The sequence below is a fragment of the Elaeis guineensis genome, chromosome 6 (assembly GCF_000442705.2).
Source record: "Elaeis guineensis isolate ETL-2024a chromosome 6, EG11, whole genome shotgun sequence".
NCBI lineage: Eukaryota > Viridiplantae > Streptophyta > Magnoliopsida > Arecales > Arecaceae > Elaeis > Elaeis guineensis.
The window spans coordinates 125,155,439-125,171,032 of NC_025998.2; the positions used below are offsets into that span (position 1 = coordinate 125,155,439).

A 15,594-nucleotide genomic window follows, 5' to 3' on the forward strand; every position below is an offset into this window, starting at 1 on the left:
AGGAGTAGGAGCAGGGCTTCTAGATAGCGGACAACGGTCGCTTTAGGGGTTCAAGGGGGTCTTCCTAGGGAGAGAGCTTTTGTGAGGGAGAGTTTTTCGTTAAGGAGAGATTGAGTGTACGAGGGTTGAGGGTGTGATCTCCTCTTATAATTTTTTTCTTTTCTCATAATAAAGTTTGCATGTCCCGTGGAGGTGAGCCCTTTTTTGGCTGATCCACATATTTGATTGTTTCTGTTTTATTTCTTCTTTCTTCTTGTTGCATTGTGCGGTATCGAAAAGATCCTGAAAAATGGTGTCCTAGCCAGACATCCACCAACATATCATGATTGAGAATATGATTATATAGATACGATATATTTATCCTAACCACGTTATAAATTTGAAATGATATGATGAAATCAATATGTAAGTTGGATGGAAAAAATATGATTTGGACTAGTCTCGCCATATGGAGCAGTCCGCCAAAAGCTTATGCCTGGGATCGCCATCACGAGTTTATACGTGGATCAGTCGATCAAGAGCTCATGTCTGAGACAGTTTGTCAGGAGCTTATGTTTGGGACAGTCTCCACGAACTTTCATAAGTGGAATAGCCGGTCAGGAGCTCATCCTAGGACAGCCCGTCAAGAGCTCAAGTCTGGGACAATCTTTATAACTTAAGCAAGACATTTGGATCAGATGGAGATTGAGGCATGATCTTGGTTAGTCCAAAGTCGGAAAGAAAATGATTTATAAGTCTGTGATTATGATAAGAAAAACGATAACAAGACATGAAACTAATGATGAGTAAAAGATTTATCTATTGACTTATGATGACACATCTCTTTTGATTAGATAAATATTTGATACTTAATGATATGATTATTTGAGTTATTTTGGATATTTGGTATGAGATATTATGTTTTATTGATTATTGGTATTTTTAACTTATATTATGATTATTGGTGTAGATGTATAGTGATTCTTACTGATCTGGAAAAGTTCATATCTCTATTTTTATTTTTTTTCAAAGACACAGGATGCTTAGTTCAGATGGGTTGGGTGAGAGGCTCGAGAATTAAAATTTTTAGTATCTTAGCTAGTTCAGTTTCTGATATCATTGAATATTTGAATAATTGTAATTGAATAAGTTTACTATTTGATTTGGAGGATCGACTCTGTTTACATGTTTGGTATTTATTTGATTATTTAGAATTATTTAAATTTATATTTATTTAGGTCTTATATGATTTTTAGGATATCGCTCTAAGGTTCGTGCGATCGTATCATATGGCTGATTCAAGTGTTGAGTTCGGAGGGCGTGACAGTGCATGCATCGGAGAGAACAATAAGAAGTCAACTTGGAAAAAAAAATGTTCAAATGGAGTATTACTTAAGTTACATTTGGTGCAACTTTTGTGGAGTTCTATTTTTTTTACCAAAATTTGAAGATAAATATATGATTTACTATATCTAAACTATTTATAGTCGAAAATCCATGTAATTTAAAAATTCTTAGCCTCTGCTTCAAGCAGTGAAAATATATGCAATATTTCATCTTATGCAAACTATCCAATTTTTGACCATTCCAATATCAGATCTTAATTTCTTATCAAAATATATGCCACCCAATGCCTAGATGACATTACTCTATTAAACAATTAAAAATGAGTATGATAATAGTTATTCAGCTATTTGACTTCGAAACTAGCTGACGATGAATCTTTCATGCCTATGAAAAAACCAAAAAAATAAAACCTGTACAAAAGGTTTCGAGGAAGACTGCAAAACTCCTATCATACACACATGAAAAGTTCTATCATATGCACCACAAGGAGATTGGCGCAACTCATAAATTTATTACTATAAATGAAAAATTGGTTGTTTATTAAATTGCTAGATTAGCATTTGTGGCTTTAATAAGCCTTTGTGCGTGTCATGCTGTAGCAACTTTTAAAATATTTAAATATTCTCTAGATATAATGGCTATAATTTTATTATAAATCGATGCAACAATTTCCTAATTTAGTAATATTGGAGCTAAATAAAGCCAACCATTTCATATAATGGGTTAACTTAACTCATCCCAACTAAACCTTAATCTGGAACTAGTTGAGGTCAATTTTTTTCCTCCATTCTGCTTTGCTTAAGGTCATACTTTATAAAAAATATAGCGAAATCAAATCCACCCTTCTTAGTTTATCTTATGTGATTCCAGCTTACATCTACTCATCTTTCTTTTTATATGTATCAAATTACTCTTTTGTATTGACATATCCCTTAGCCAACTTGTGCCAAATCATTCAAGTTATCTTTTTTAAAATTTATTCTCAATTAATGCTATTACAATCATTTTATGAACGACTATATTTATTGTTCTATCTTTTCTTGTATCACCATATATCTGTCTCAATATTTTCATCTTGGTCACATTTATCTTATGTATGTATTTTCTAACTATGCAACATTTTATACCATAAAGCATAGATGGTCATGTGAGTATCTTATAAAATTTTTCATTCAACTTGGCAAGTATTTTGTAATCATATAACATTTTGGTTGAACTTCTATATTTTTATTTGAGAAAATGAAGTAAGATGCTTCCACCAGCAATTAATGTATTAATTAAAATAGTAATAGTAAGTTGTAAGAATGGAGGCGCACACACTAGAATGTGGTCTCATCAGATGGTGTTGTGAACCAAAGCCCATTACAAAAACCCCTCCCCATTATGACTTGAAAGACCTATGATAGAAGGATTATTTACAGACCTGTTACGAAGAATATGTACAGACCTATTGCAGACCTGCAAAGAGTTCTTTACAGATCATACTATGAAAGCTGTTGGAACTCTTGTGCACTTCTTCCGACCATTCATGCGATACTTTGCGTTGAGCCTCTGATCGCTGGTGGCCAATCCTGCTTCTTTTACCTCTAAAAGGAACATTAGACAATAATCCTCACTCGATATAAAGGTTCAAATGGAGGACATTAGATGATATTCCTCGCTCATTATAAAGATTTAGAAGTAGGAGAAGAGTTTTCTGCTACCACCTGCTATGGCTGAAAGGCGATTTACAGGATTAAACAGTGGCAGATAACATATCAAAATCTATGATGGTACTTTTTCATATTGAGAAACCCTATCTGGTCATGAAGAATAGTATTTCAGCATTTGTTTCCCACTCAGAAAATAGATTTAGAGGAGTGCTCCAGCTAGTCCCATTAGAACAGAGGTTTGTAAGCCCTTATATTGTGTAAGGTCTACAGAAAAGTTGCTTAATGTTTTCATTTTTTACTTCTGCTGTCCATTCTTTTAGCAGAGAGATAACTATTTTTCTGACTTCTGAAAAAGCTTTAACCTCGAATGCGAAAATTCTTTTGTTGCATTAATTCTATATACACCAACAGAAAATAGTTGTTAGGCAATCCCATGCTTGGTTCTCATCTCTGTTAATCCCATTTGATCTCCATGGCTCCTAGAGGTCTTTGAAATTATCTGGTAGGTCACCGTGATTGCATCCATGAGAAATTGACTCCCAAAGTTTAAGCAAATACATGCATGATGTGAATAAGTGATCAATTGACTTTGAATGGTTGTTACACAGCGGACAGGATTTTGGTCCCTAAACTCTTTTCTTCCTTAGGTTTTTTGTAGTGAGGATCTTGTTATGGTAACACAATTAGATGAAGATTTTAATCTTTTTTGGTAAAGGCAGCTTACAGACTATAAGTCCAATTTGAGAGACTATTCCATCATGCTTCAGAAGATGATAAAAACTCCGAATAAAGAATTTTCCACTTGCTGTCCATCTCCATTCCCTTGAATCGACGCTATCTATCAATGTGATTTTGCTGAGGAGAGAGGATAATAATTGCATTTCTGCCAATGCCGAAGAATTCATTGGGGATCTGAAGTTTGCTGACAAATTGTTCTTTGAGAGAAAAGCTCTTGAGCTTGTGTCTCTATTAGTATTGAGCATGAATAATGTAGGGAACTGGTTGTAGGGGATGTTTCCATCAATCTAGTTATCGAACCAAAAGAAAATCTGATTCCTATCCTCGATGATCGGGAAGGAGCTTTGTTGGAAGATTTAAAGACCTTTAGTATTTCTTTCCATACTGGGAAAGCAACTTGAAGGAGATGTTGCATTGGTTCTAAAGGGGACTTCCTTGGTAAATTTGATTTATCAAGCTCCTCCATTGTCTATCATACTCTATGAAAAACTTCCATCACCATTTAGTTAGGAGGACTTCGTTCACTGTTTTGATGTCAATAATTACAAGACTATCATATTTTTTAGGTTGGCTGATACTATTCCAACTAGCAAGGTATTTTAGTTTGCTTATAGGATCTTGAGTAGTTTGACAATCTCTCCAGATAAATTCTTTGCAGATCTTGTTGATATTGTGGATGATAGAATTAAAAATTTTTAGAACTGACATCCAATACACCGGAATTGCTCTCAATATTGAATTTACCAGAGTAATTCGGCCTGCCAATGTAAGAGAGTTTTGGTTGAACTTCTATATTTTATCCATATTATTTTAATTCTATGGATAATATTTTCTTCAATCTCCTATTCCTTATGAATAATTGACCTTAAATATTGAAAATGATCGCTCTTATAGGAATTTTATAATTCTCAATTTTCACTGCACTTTCATCTTTATTTCTAATTTTTTTAAAAATATAGTTTAAATATTTCATCCTAGTTTTACCGAACCTAAAACTCTTAAATTCTAATGAACTCATCTATAATTCCAACTTATGATTAACTCTAATCCTAGTTTCATTCACTAAGACTATATCTGCAAAATGTATGCATCAAAGAATATTGCCATGAATATTACTAGTAAGCTCATCTAAAACTAGTACAAAAAAATTAAAGACTTGTGCAAACCTATTATGATTGAAAACTCTCTAGTATTATTATCAGTATTTCTCATATTAGTAACCACTCCATTATATATGTCCTCAATTATATTAATATAACTAAAGGGAACTCTTTTCTAATACCCACTATATAATTTATTTAGAAATTCTATCATATGCTTTCTACAAATCAATAAAAAATTATATGCAAATCTTTTCTCTTTTCTCTATAATTCTCCATTAAGCTTTAAAAATAGCTCACATAGTCGATTTTCCTCTGGTATAAAATCAAATTTATTCTCTAATATTTTTGTGGCAAACATCAATCTGTGCTCTATACTCTCTCTCAAAGTTTTATAGTATGGCCCATAAGTTCAATACCATACTTGTTAAAATAATTTTGAATACTGCATTTTATTTTAAATCGGTACCATAATACTTTTCCACCATCAAGCAGGCATTTTCTTAGTTTTAGAAAACCTACTAAATAAATAAGTTAACTGAGTTCTTGTGATGTAATTTAGACACTTGCAAACCTCCATAGGGAGTTTATCATGTCCCATGACTTTTCTATTTTCCTTTTTTTCATGGCTTCTTTTACCCCATATTGTCTAACCCTATGTATATACTTAATATTTCTATCATTAATGAAACTAGTAAGGATTCTAAATCGTTAATATGATTTTTATTGAATAGCTTATCAAATAACTTCTCAATCTCTTTTAGAGCTTATCTTCTATCAAATATTTAGATATTCATCTTTGATGCATTTAGTTGCAGTCAAATCTCTAGCTTTTATTTCTCTTAGTCATGTAATCTTGTAGGTATCTTGCTCCTCGTTCTTAGTTTCTATGCATTAAGTCACTAAGGTCATAACATTATAGATGGTATCAGATTCTAGATTTGCAAAGGCTTTGTGATTTATTACTGGCAAATGGCACGAAAAATTTTGTTTCTTATGCAAGGTAAATGACATAATTTGCTAGTAGTGAATCATCTATAACTTGCGTTTCTTGCTTTTTTCAAAGGAAACTAAATAAATAAAAATAAATATTTCACTTAAATTACTAAATATAACCACAAGATTCTTTTCCATAACAAATGCAAATCATGGAATGTAATATACACATAAATCTTGCCCAGAACAAAGGACACTGGGGACAAGCTTTTTTTTTTTTTACCAACTAATGATTTGGTACCTCAAGTTATGTTTGCTATGCAGAATAAGAGGGGTACCCTCCAAAATTATTTTGAGGATGTCCTACCAAACACAGTTTAATAGCCATAAAATAAACTTATTTAGTCAAATGGGATAAGTCTCAAGCAAATATGATATAATGATTTAGCATGTCAAGTGCTTTTATTTTACGAAACAGAGATCTTATCCTATCCAATCATGTTTTTGGCTCTACTACATCTCTAAACATATAAAAAAGAGTGAAAGAACAATTTAATGATAAAAATAAAAAATAATTTCATACACTTATCCTTCTAAGCAAAGATATAAAAATTCCTATGTCATGAAATAAAATCTCTATTCAATTGTATCATATTAAGATTTGCTCATCTCTTTTGCATTTATTCTATAGCCAAATATATCGTGTGTTTATCAAAATAGAAAAATAATTTAATATCTCAATGAGATAAAAATATAAAAATTACTAGATTCATTCATAACTATGTGCGTATAGTCCACACTAACCCTACAGTAGTTTAGCTTAGTTACAAATGGCATTCATATCACCATGCCATGATTAAGAGATTAAATCCTACACCTAGTATACCAACTCAGCAGTACACGAGACCAATCATACGATGCCACACAAACTTCTAGCCACCTCAGGTCACGCTTAGACTCAGCCTTGCAATTGAAGCGTTCGAGCACTGCCATCCCAATTAACTAATCTAGCGCCCTCAACGATTCTCCTTGACCCTACTGGACTTCAACACCGTCAACTTCTGCACCGCCATCCCAATTAACTAATCTAGTGCCCTCAACGATTCTCTTTGACCCTACTGGACTTCAACACCGCCACCTTCTGCTTTGTTATGACATCCCTCACTATCTGCCATGTCTCTATCCTCCTCTCCCCCTCCCCGATCATCTCTATCATTGCCAAATCCTCCCCATTGACCTCACCCTTTGAGCATTTCAATTGATTCCCTTCAAAATCGATCAATTCCTATCTTTCCATCTCTTTAATTCTTCTCTCTTTTCTCTCTCGATTCACTCCCAATCCCTCTCTCCTCCCCTTGTTCCTTCTCTAAATTGATCTTTGGCAATTAATTGGCCAAGTTTTTGAGAGGAATCAAGGTGGATTGGCTGAGCGACTTGGATGGGGGAGTATTGCGGATGAAATTCATCCCGGATCGAAGGTGCTGGAGTATGACGAAGTCCGACGAGTCGATAGCGATCGGATCTGCAAAAAAAGTCCCCATCGGAGCCATCTCCGGTGGGGACCTTTCGATGCTCAAATCAGATTTCTCGCAACAAAAGAGAAAGAGCGAGTATTTTTGAAGAGGAGATGAGGCGTACCTTTTGGGATTCTCTGTTTATCTTTTTATAGCTGTGTCTAGAGCTTTGGAAAGATGAAAGGCCATAAAAGATCTTTTTATCCGTCATGATGCTCTTGAAAATCACGTCTTACCCTTTGATTATACAAAGACTAGAGAGTGGTGTCATCTCATAGCAAGTGGGAGCCACCTTCGTTAATTGTTTGAGTTGACAATCAGGAGATGAGAATAGGGCTTACTTAGCTTTATCAATGGCTATTGCCCTTTTTAAATGAGATGATGTGACAGGACTATTATGAGGCCTCTTGGGGGCCAACAATCTAGGCCAGAGGTTAGAAGTCGATGTTGGAATCGATAGCCAGTGTGAAGGCCAAAGCCATCGCAAAGCCCATAGGCCGAGGTGGGAATCAAACGAGCATAGGGGGGCAGTCATCCACGAACAGAGGCTGGATTCATGGGTGCATTTTCTCCTTTTTTTCTCTCTGCCACCTTTTCTCTCTCCTCACCTTTTCCTCTCTTCCTTTCTGTATTGTTCTGATGCTAATGGAAGGATGGGATGGAAGTGGGCATTGATGATACATCTGATTCAATAAAGTTGTGGATTATTTGGGCCAACTTCTCTTCTTTTGAGCTACCCATTTTTCTCCCTCCTTCTCTCTCTCTCTCTTTTTATTATGTACTGACAAATGGGACAAGAGAAAGGAGGGGGAAGTTCAATTCAGGTTCGGTGCATAGATAATTATGCCTAGATGGCCTCAGTGCCGGCTGAAGCTGGGTACACGAAAGAGAACTTGGGGCTTGTCTACAGACAACTTCGGAGGGGCATGACCCACCATACAGTGCCATGGTTTGGTGGGACCATAAGGGGATTAATTTTCTCTGAAATATTTTGTCATAGTTACTAGGGTGACATATAATTAGGAGTAAGGATTAGCTAAAGATCCTTGAAGGAGGAGTCTGAGCCATGGTATCCCTTGGGTCAGCATTTGAGATTTGGCAATCTGACTTTGGATCGTCAAGATCTGACTTCGGTATAGCTGAAGCCGAGGTGAGGTTGGTCGCGTGTGGAGAGCACAGAAATTTACAGGTTGAAGCTAGATGCGGGGGGAGAGCTCGAGCATCCTCTCCCCCTCTCTCCCTTTCCCATCATTTTTTGTCTGTCCTCTGTTTTTTTTGTCCTGTAGTGATGCCCATAGGAAGATGAAATAAGAGAGAGAAAGAGATAATTAATGCCTCAGTCAGATTCAAATGATGCAGGAGCTGATGAGTAGTAGTTGGCACGGTTCCGAAGTCTTTCTCCACGTCTTCGGCTGGTACCCCACATATTCGAATAGTGCCAAAATACCCCCAACAGGGAGCAATGAGAGAAGGGCCGCAGATATGCCGATTAGCATCCCACTAGCTCTTCAAGGATAAGGCCAAAACTGGATGGGTAGCCTTCACGAGATTCTCAGCGATCTCCTGTCTGCCTAAGGTGAGCTGCATTACTAACATCACCATCCTTAACGGGCAGATCCATCAAATACAATCTAGCTCAGAGAGCCCTCCTGTTCTTCCTCCTTGCTCCAGAGAGGGAGGGAGGTATAGTGGAGGGCGAGGGAGGTCATGGTAGAGTGCGAGGTGGTGGCGTTGGAGTTCGGTAGGGTGAAGGAGCCGGGGCGTCTCAAAGGGCATCAGATGATCGTGGAGATGGTGGTGCTCAGACACTCCTATTGCAGGGCTGAGCCAGAGGGTGCACCTGAGGTGTCCAAAAGTCCACGTGGCATTATATAATTGGCGCGATATCCTTTCTTGACCGGGGCTCAAATAGATTGCATGTTATAAACCCGATACGTATCCATTCCCCACAACTTACCACTTCTCTTCCTAAGGAAAAATTATACTCTACCTCCAGTGTACCAGCACAACAATCAGTATACCAGACCAACGTTTGAACACCTGTGTGTAAGAGAAAAAAGAGAGGAAATGAGTGCCCTACACCCTCTGTCGAGGGAATGGGGTCCTTGCTAAGCCGCCCCTCTCCTAAGTAAATAGTGGAGAGCTAGCACCACCCGCATCCTTCGACCCTCTCTTGAGCATCCTACGCCCCTCTGTGCCCCCACCGTTCCTCATTGATGGAGAGAAAAATTGAGCCGCGCCTCTACGACTCCCAGCCTGTCCTCGACGGCAGAAGAAGAAGAAAAAAAAAAATCTAGAAAAAAAAAACAAAGAAAAACTAAAATGCCCTGTTTTTATCTTTTTTCTGCACCATCATCTTCAAAAAATACATTCACTGAATCTGGCTCTGATCATCCAGTGCTTCTGCCCTGCCACCGATTCTAACCTCATCTTTCACCTAAATTTCTCTAGAACCCTGCAATCGATGAAGGGCTCGATTCATGATCATGTCTGCATTCAAAGAGCGAGCTTAAGGAAGAGAGTTGTTGGTACCCTTTTGTATTTTTTTTTTTTTTTAAATTCTCTCCACCAAAGGAGGAGACGGAGCACCAGCTTCCTTTTTTTTTTTTTTTATGATAAAAAATAATTAGTTTGATATACCGCTGAGGATATAATTCCAGCTCCTTAGAAGCGTTTAGCTGCGGACGGCCAGCGCCAGGCGCAGCGGGGAAGCATCCGATCCCGCCCCTGATTTCGGTGAGAGAAACGAAGCCTCGGGAAAAGCGAGCCGGGTCTGGTACGGAGGTGCCCGGACCGAGAAACCCGTGATCAGGGAACAGCGGCCCTGCCACTTGCTCGCCGCGCCGTACCCAGCCTATGGGCAATGGATCCTATTCCCTCGGCCGGTCGGCATCGCCGCATTCCCCAACGAACTCAATTATTGCTGTGGTGTTCCCATCACCAGACACCATGAATAATAAAGCAAGTAAAAACGAACCTACAAGCATCCAAGCGTAGCATTGTAGATGGTTGGTTTGCCAATATTGTAACATAAAAAATTCATTACAATGTTACAAGATCATGTCATGCAAGCCTAGTGGCACTCTTAATTACTGGCAGCACTTGACATGGTACAGGCAGCCAGTGAAAGATGCAATACAAGTGTTATATGTTAACCGAAATTGTGATATTTGTGTTACTTCTGCATATTCTCTCCTGTTTACTTGTCTCATTTGACATGCTAAGTTGGCCTCAACTGACCTAATTAAGAAACAGATAAGAATTCCATTTCACTGTGACACTCGTCATAGCACACTCTGGTCTTGTATTTCTATTATCTTGCTACAAATATATCCACAAGTAAGACTGCTTGCTGAGGTTGTCCACTCGTCATAGCACACTCTGATCTTGTATTTCTATTAGTTTGCTACAAATATATCCACAAGTCAGACTGCTTGCTGAGGTTGTCCATGCAGGACAACCAGGTGGGCCATTCAGAAGGTCTGCAACTAATTATATGTCCTCCTACAAACCCCCAACTAGCCTATAAGCCCGCGCCAATACCCATATGAATTGCATAGATGCTTTCTTTTCTCCTTGCAACGAGGAATAACAAGTTCTAAGACAAATTTTATTGAGAGATGTATCATTGTTGAAGCCTTTCTCTTATGCGCACCTAAGAAAGATCATCAGAGACTTATTCAACTCTCCAAAACCGTTATAGTTACCGTTGTTAATTTGAACCATAGAGACAGACGGCAAGTTCAAGCTCCTTGGTTCATGGTTGGCAAAGGTGATGGCCAACCAAGAAAAAGAAACCAGGACATGGACCGACAGAAGCAGAGATTGACAAGACTTGGGGAAGGCATCCTGTCTGCTGACCATATCTGACACGTCAGCAGTCAAGACTGGCTGCTGCCCGAGACCACACAACTTACTCGGACCCACCAGCCTTCGTCTGATCCTCTGATCAACGGTCTTGGCTATGCGGTATTGGTACGCTTCGAGTAGCCCAGCTCTATGAGGCTGGATACGCTGTCTCGGAGCAGAGCCATGTCTTTCGTCCGCATGCGACCATCTATGCCCGTATCTAATACGGAGCTTCTCTCAATCTATGGTGTCAGAAAATTCCAGATGCTAGCAGCCAAAAGAGCGGCAGAGGCTGCAGCCCCATCTTGGAGCAACCATTCAGCTATGCTTGCGTCCCAGTCAACGATTTGTAGCTGAGGTGGGTCCATGGGTCCTGTCGCCGAGCTACAGCCACACAGGTTTGGGCCGCTAGATCCCGCATGACATAGGCCCCACCTCGGCTGCTGATTCGAGCTCTCCAACAAGGATGATTTCTAGTCCTGCAGCTGTACAGTGCTGCATGTACTAGTTCAGATGCAATTGATACTTTCTTATTAATCTAGATATATTTTTCTTATTAGTTATGTTATTAAGTTGTAAATTGATGTACATGAATGCAAGATACAAAGAATAAACATATATCTTCCATATATTCTCTCTCTTCCATGTTTTATCATGCTACATCTGACTTTTGGGCCCTCTGATCAAGTGTGAACTCAAATTTCCAGTTTGTATTTTAGTTTATAGTATCAGCCTGCCTCTCGTATTAGGTTAGCTATTTGTAATGAACACCATTAAACATTTACAACATCGTGCTAGTTTTATTAATGTGTTTTGGATTCTTAATTGCATGCGCCAAAGTGTTTGAAATAATTTCACTGCCCTTTTCTTGGGTATATAATCATCGTTACCTGCTCAACCATCAAAATATCTAGAGCTTCTTGTGCAGAGATTAGATTTACCGAAGACCCGAGCACTTAATCAGGTTGGTATTACAGTGGTAGGGTGTCCATCACTAGATGAAAAGGGCAACATCTGACTATTTTTTAAGCAAACTCTCTGTTTAGAATATGATGGCTAGAATAGATTCTCTCATGTGTAAATAAAATCAATAACTTGATCAGCTAATGACCCAGCTTCAATTCTAATATATGATGCGAATTAGCTTAGAAATTTGATAAATTGGATAAATTAAATCATTTGAGCATAAATATATTTATGGGAACTAGAAAAACTCTACAAGGTTCCTTTGCAATTTAAACTCTCAAAACCAACTTTCATAAGTTTATTGGCTCTTTGCAGAGTTATTTCGCAGTTTAAACTCTTAAAATTCACAAACATATCCATGATCATGTACATTGTACGTAGCATAATCTAGTATATTACACAAAGGAAGGAGCATAGCTAAAGAAAATCAATATCAGAGCTTATCTTGCTCATTTCTAAGGAAAAGTTATCTAAATTATTTTAGTTGTTCGACAATAAAATTGTTAAATCACACCTAACATTAAGGGAAGAATGAATTACTTTACATATAATCCAAATGGTTATATCATATTGCAATATTGCATAAAAGGGTGCATTGGTGGAAGTCTTGAATAATAGTGCGATGAATATGGCATTTGTAGTAACATGTAATGGATGTAGCATTTGATTATTTACAATTGTACAATTCAACGAAAAAAAAAAAAAGAGTTTTATTGAATATCTTTTGCAGGTAGAGTTAAAATCTAATCAAAATATAAACCACATATAACTGATTGGTCTTTAATTTGACTCAACCTAAATATTACTAACATGAAAGAATCCTCCGCTATATATAGTTAGCAACGTAGAGTGCCATGCAATGCTTGATAGCCACCATCAAAAGATGAGCAGCCATCATCATCGATCGGTAATTATGGCGTAGAAGGCTGTCTTGTTTAATAGCCATCTATTTTTTGATAATGGTCATCGAAAATGCTATATAACATTCTACACTACAAACTGCCCACTGTATGAGATCCATGCTCACTACTAACCTAAATGAAACACTTCACCGATCATATGATCCTTCTAGAGGGAAAAAAAAAACAGGGCAAGCCCAATCCACTTTGTGAAATTCAAAAATTTGAATACAGTGATAGTTGTGTCCTATTCATCCTCAAGTTCAACAACATTTAAACACACGCGAAAGAGAGAATAAGAATGGAAGGTGCCTGATTAGAACCATAACTCTGAAGCCATAAGAAACGCTGCATCACCTGATAACCCTGGAAGAATTCCCTGAAAAGCTCTCGGCATCAACTCAGCCTTTTTCATCCTCCGTACATCCCCGACAACGACGTCGAATCTCTCTACCCCCACCCCATCCCCCCGGAGGAAAACAAGAGGAGACTCGCTCCCTATATAAATCCAAACCCCTTACACCCCAAACCCAAGCCTCTCCTCCTCGCACCATTTCCAGAGAACACCTCAAAAGAATCAAAAAGAATGCCGTCAGAAATGGGAGACGGACGCCGGCGGCAGGCGGAGCGACCAGCGGAGGAGGCGGCGGCCGAACGGGGGAGGGAGCGGTGCCCCCGGTGCGACTCCCGGGACACCAAGTTCTGCTACTACAACAACTACAACACCTCCCAGCCCCGCCACTTCTGCCGCTCCTGCCGCCGCTACTGGACACTTGGCGGCTCCCTGCGCAACGTTCCCATCGGCGGTTCCTCCCGCAAGCGCCTCCGCCCTTCCCCCGCCGCCACCTCCGCCGCCGCCCGGCCCCTCCGCCCCATCCCTACCCTGGCCCCACCGACCCCCTCGCTGGACCTCCCGGCCTCCACCTCGCCCCCATCCGCCTTCGGCTCGCTCCTTTCCAGCCCGGTCTCGGCCGGGTTCTTGGCGCTCGGCGAGCCGTTCTTCGAGGTCCGGACCGGGTTCGAGCTCGGTCTCGGTCTCGGGCTTGGTTCCGGACCGGCGGCATCGCCGTCCATCGAGGAGCTGGGGTTCGGGCTGGGGACCACGCTGCTGTGGCCCACCGCCCTGCTGGACGAGGAGGGGGTCGTCGGTGCCGGGGACACGTGGCGGTTGGGGAGCGCTGGAATGGACTGCTTCGCTGCTCCGGCGCCTGCTGCGGTGTGGCCGGATCTCGCCATTGCACCCGCCGAGGGGAGCGGTGGTGCCGGAGGGGAGCTGCGGTAGAGTGGCATCGTCGTGAATATTTCGGGTATTGGGGGGTCTTTCCAGTTTTGCTGTGTTTGCTTTTGGATGGCCCACGTTTGTGTCTGCTCGGTGCCTCCAGTGTACTGCAACATAGAAGCCCACTTCCTCTTATCTGTTCTTTTTCGTAATCATATTCTTTTAAGTAAGCCTTTCTTTTTTTTTTTTTTTTAACAGTTAGCCTTTTTCTTTGAAAGCGAGAAATAATAATGTTTTAGCCACAGAGGGTGAATGATTTGGTTCACAGTAATAAAGCAGTTGGTGAGACCTAATAACTGAAGCAAGAATTAAAGTGGGAGCTGAATCTATCATGGGGAGTTCAAGGTCCGCCTCCAGCTATAAAAAAGACAAAACGAAAGCACCGAATTTAACCAACGCACTGTTTATATTTGCTCGCTTGTTTTCTTGCATGCAGCCTATTCAGTTTTTCTTATGTTAAACCATTGAATAATTCTTAAAATGGGTCTCTCGCATCGATCTTATATCTCGAATCATATGGAACAGTTGATGAATATTAATCAAGGATGATCCAAACTCCATCATCACGACTAAAGCTGCATGATTTGGTATTCATGTTGTATTATAGTTATTGAGATAAACCCACCGACCCCGACTTTGATTTCCACGACTCCAACTCGGCAATAGCCGACTGATCGAATGTATAACTCCGACTGATCGACTCTGATCCGAATATAGTCGATTGATCGAACACACAATTTCGACGGAGCATCGACCGAACTGACGACTCCGACTCTTCATTAATCGATTGAACAAATATTACCGACTTATTATCAGTAACTGACGATACAACAGAATCATCAACTGACGGTCGTGCCTACTACCGACATACAGTCGGTTAATCTACTCAATATGCCATAACCGTCACGAACGGTTACCGGCCGCACATCACGGTGCCATAATTGAGAAATTAATAACCCACTACGTGATTATGGCCCGATAATTTAGCGCCATAAAACATGGGACCACGTCCGGCAGTTACAAGAACCTCGTCTATAAAAGGGATAAGGAAAACAGGGCTGGTAAGCCACTGCTGGCGAGAACTCTGCTACTTTGAATATTGACAGCTACTGTTCACCAACTTTCCTTTCTAACTTAAACATCGAAGGGTCATCGTCGGACACAAATCTGATCAGTGCGGACGTTGTCTTGCAGGTGTTCATTCCCGACGACAGGCGATGGAAAGTTGGCCGCAACAGATTGGCATGCCAAGAAGGGAGAGAAGAGAGACAATATTCACCATGGCAAAAATTAGAGCCCAACATTCGACTGCAACAGGATCGACGAGACACTCTT

General features: G+C 39.7%; 1 protein-coding gene across 1 annotated transcript; it reads left to right on the forward strand.

Moving 5' to 3' along the window:
- Positions 1-13,249: 13,249 nt before the first annotated feature.
- On the forward strand, positions 13,250-14,435 carry LOC105060015 (uncharacterized). Its single transcript, XM_010943567.4, has one exon. The coding sequence runs from the start codon at positions 13,567-13,569 to the stop codon at positions 14,260-14,262; it is 696 nt and encodes a 231-aa protein (XP_010941869.1). The 5' UTR covers positions 13,250-13,566; the 3' UTR covers positions 14,263-14,435.
- The last annotated feature ends 1,159 nt before the right edge of the window (positions 14,436-15,594 follow it).

Bases quoted from the DNA above. Each gene is read 5' to 3' on its own strand.
- LOC105060015 (XM_010943567.4), top strand. From the start codon at position 13,567: ATGCCGTCAGAAATGGGAGACGGACGCCGGCGGCAGGCGGAGCGACCA.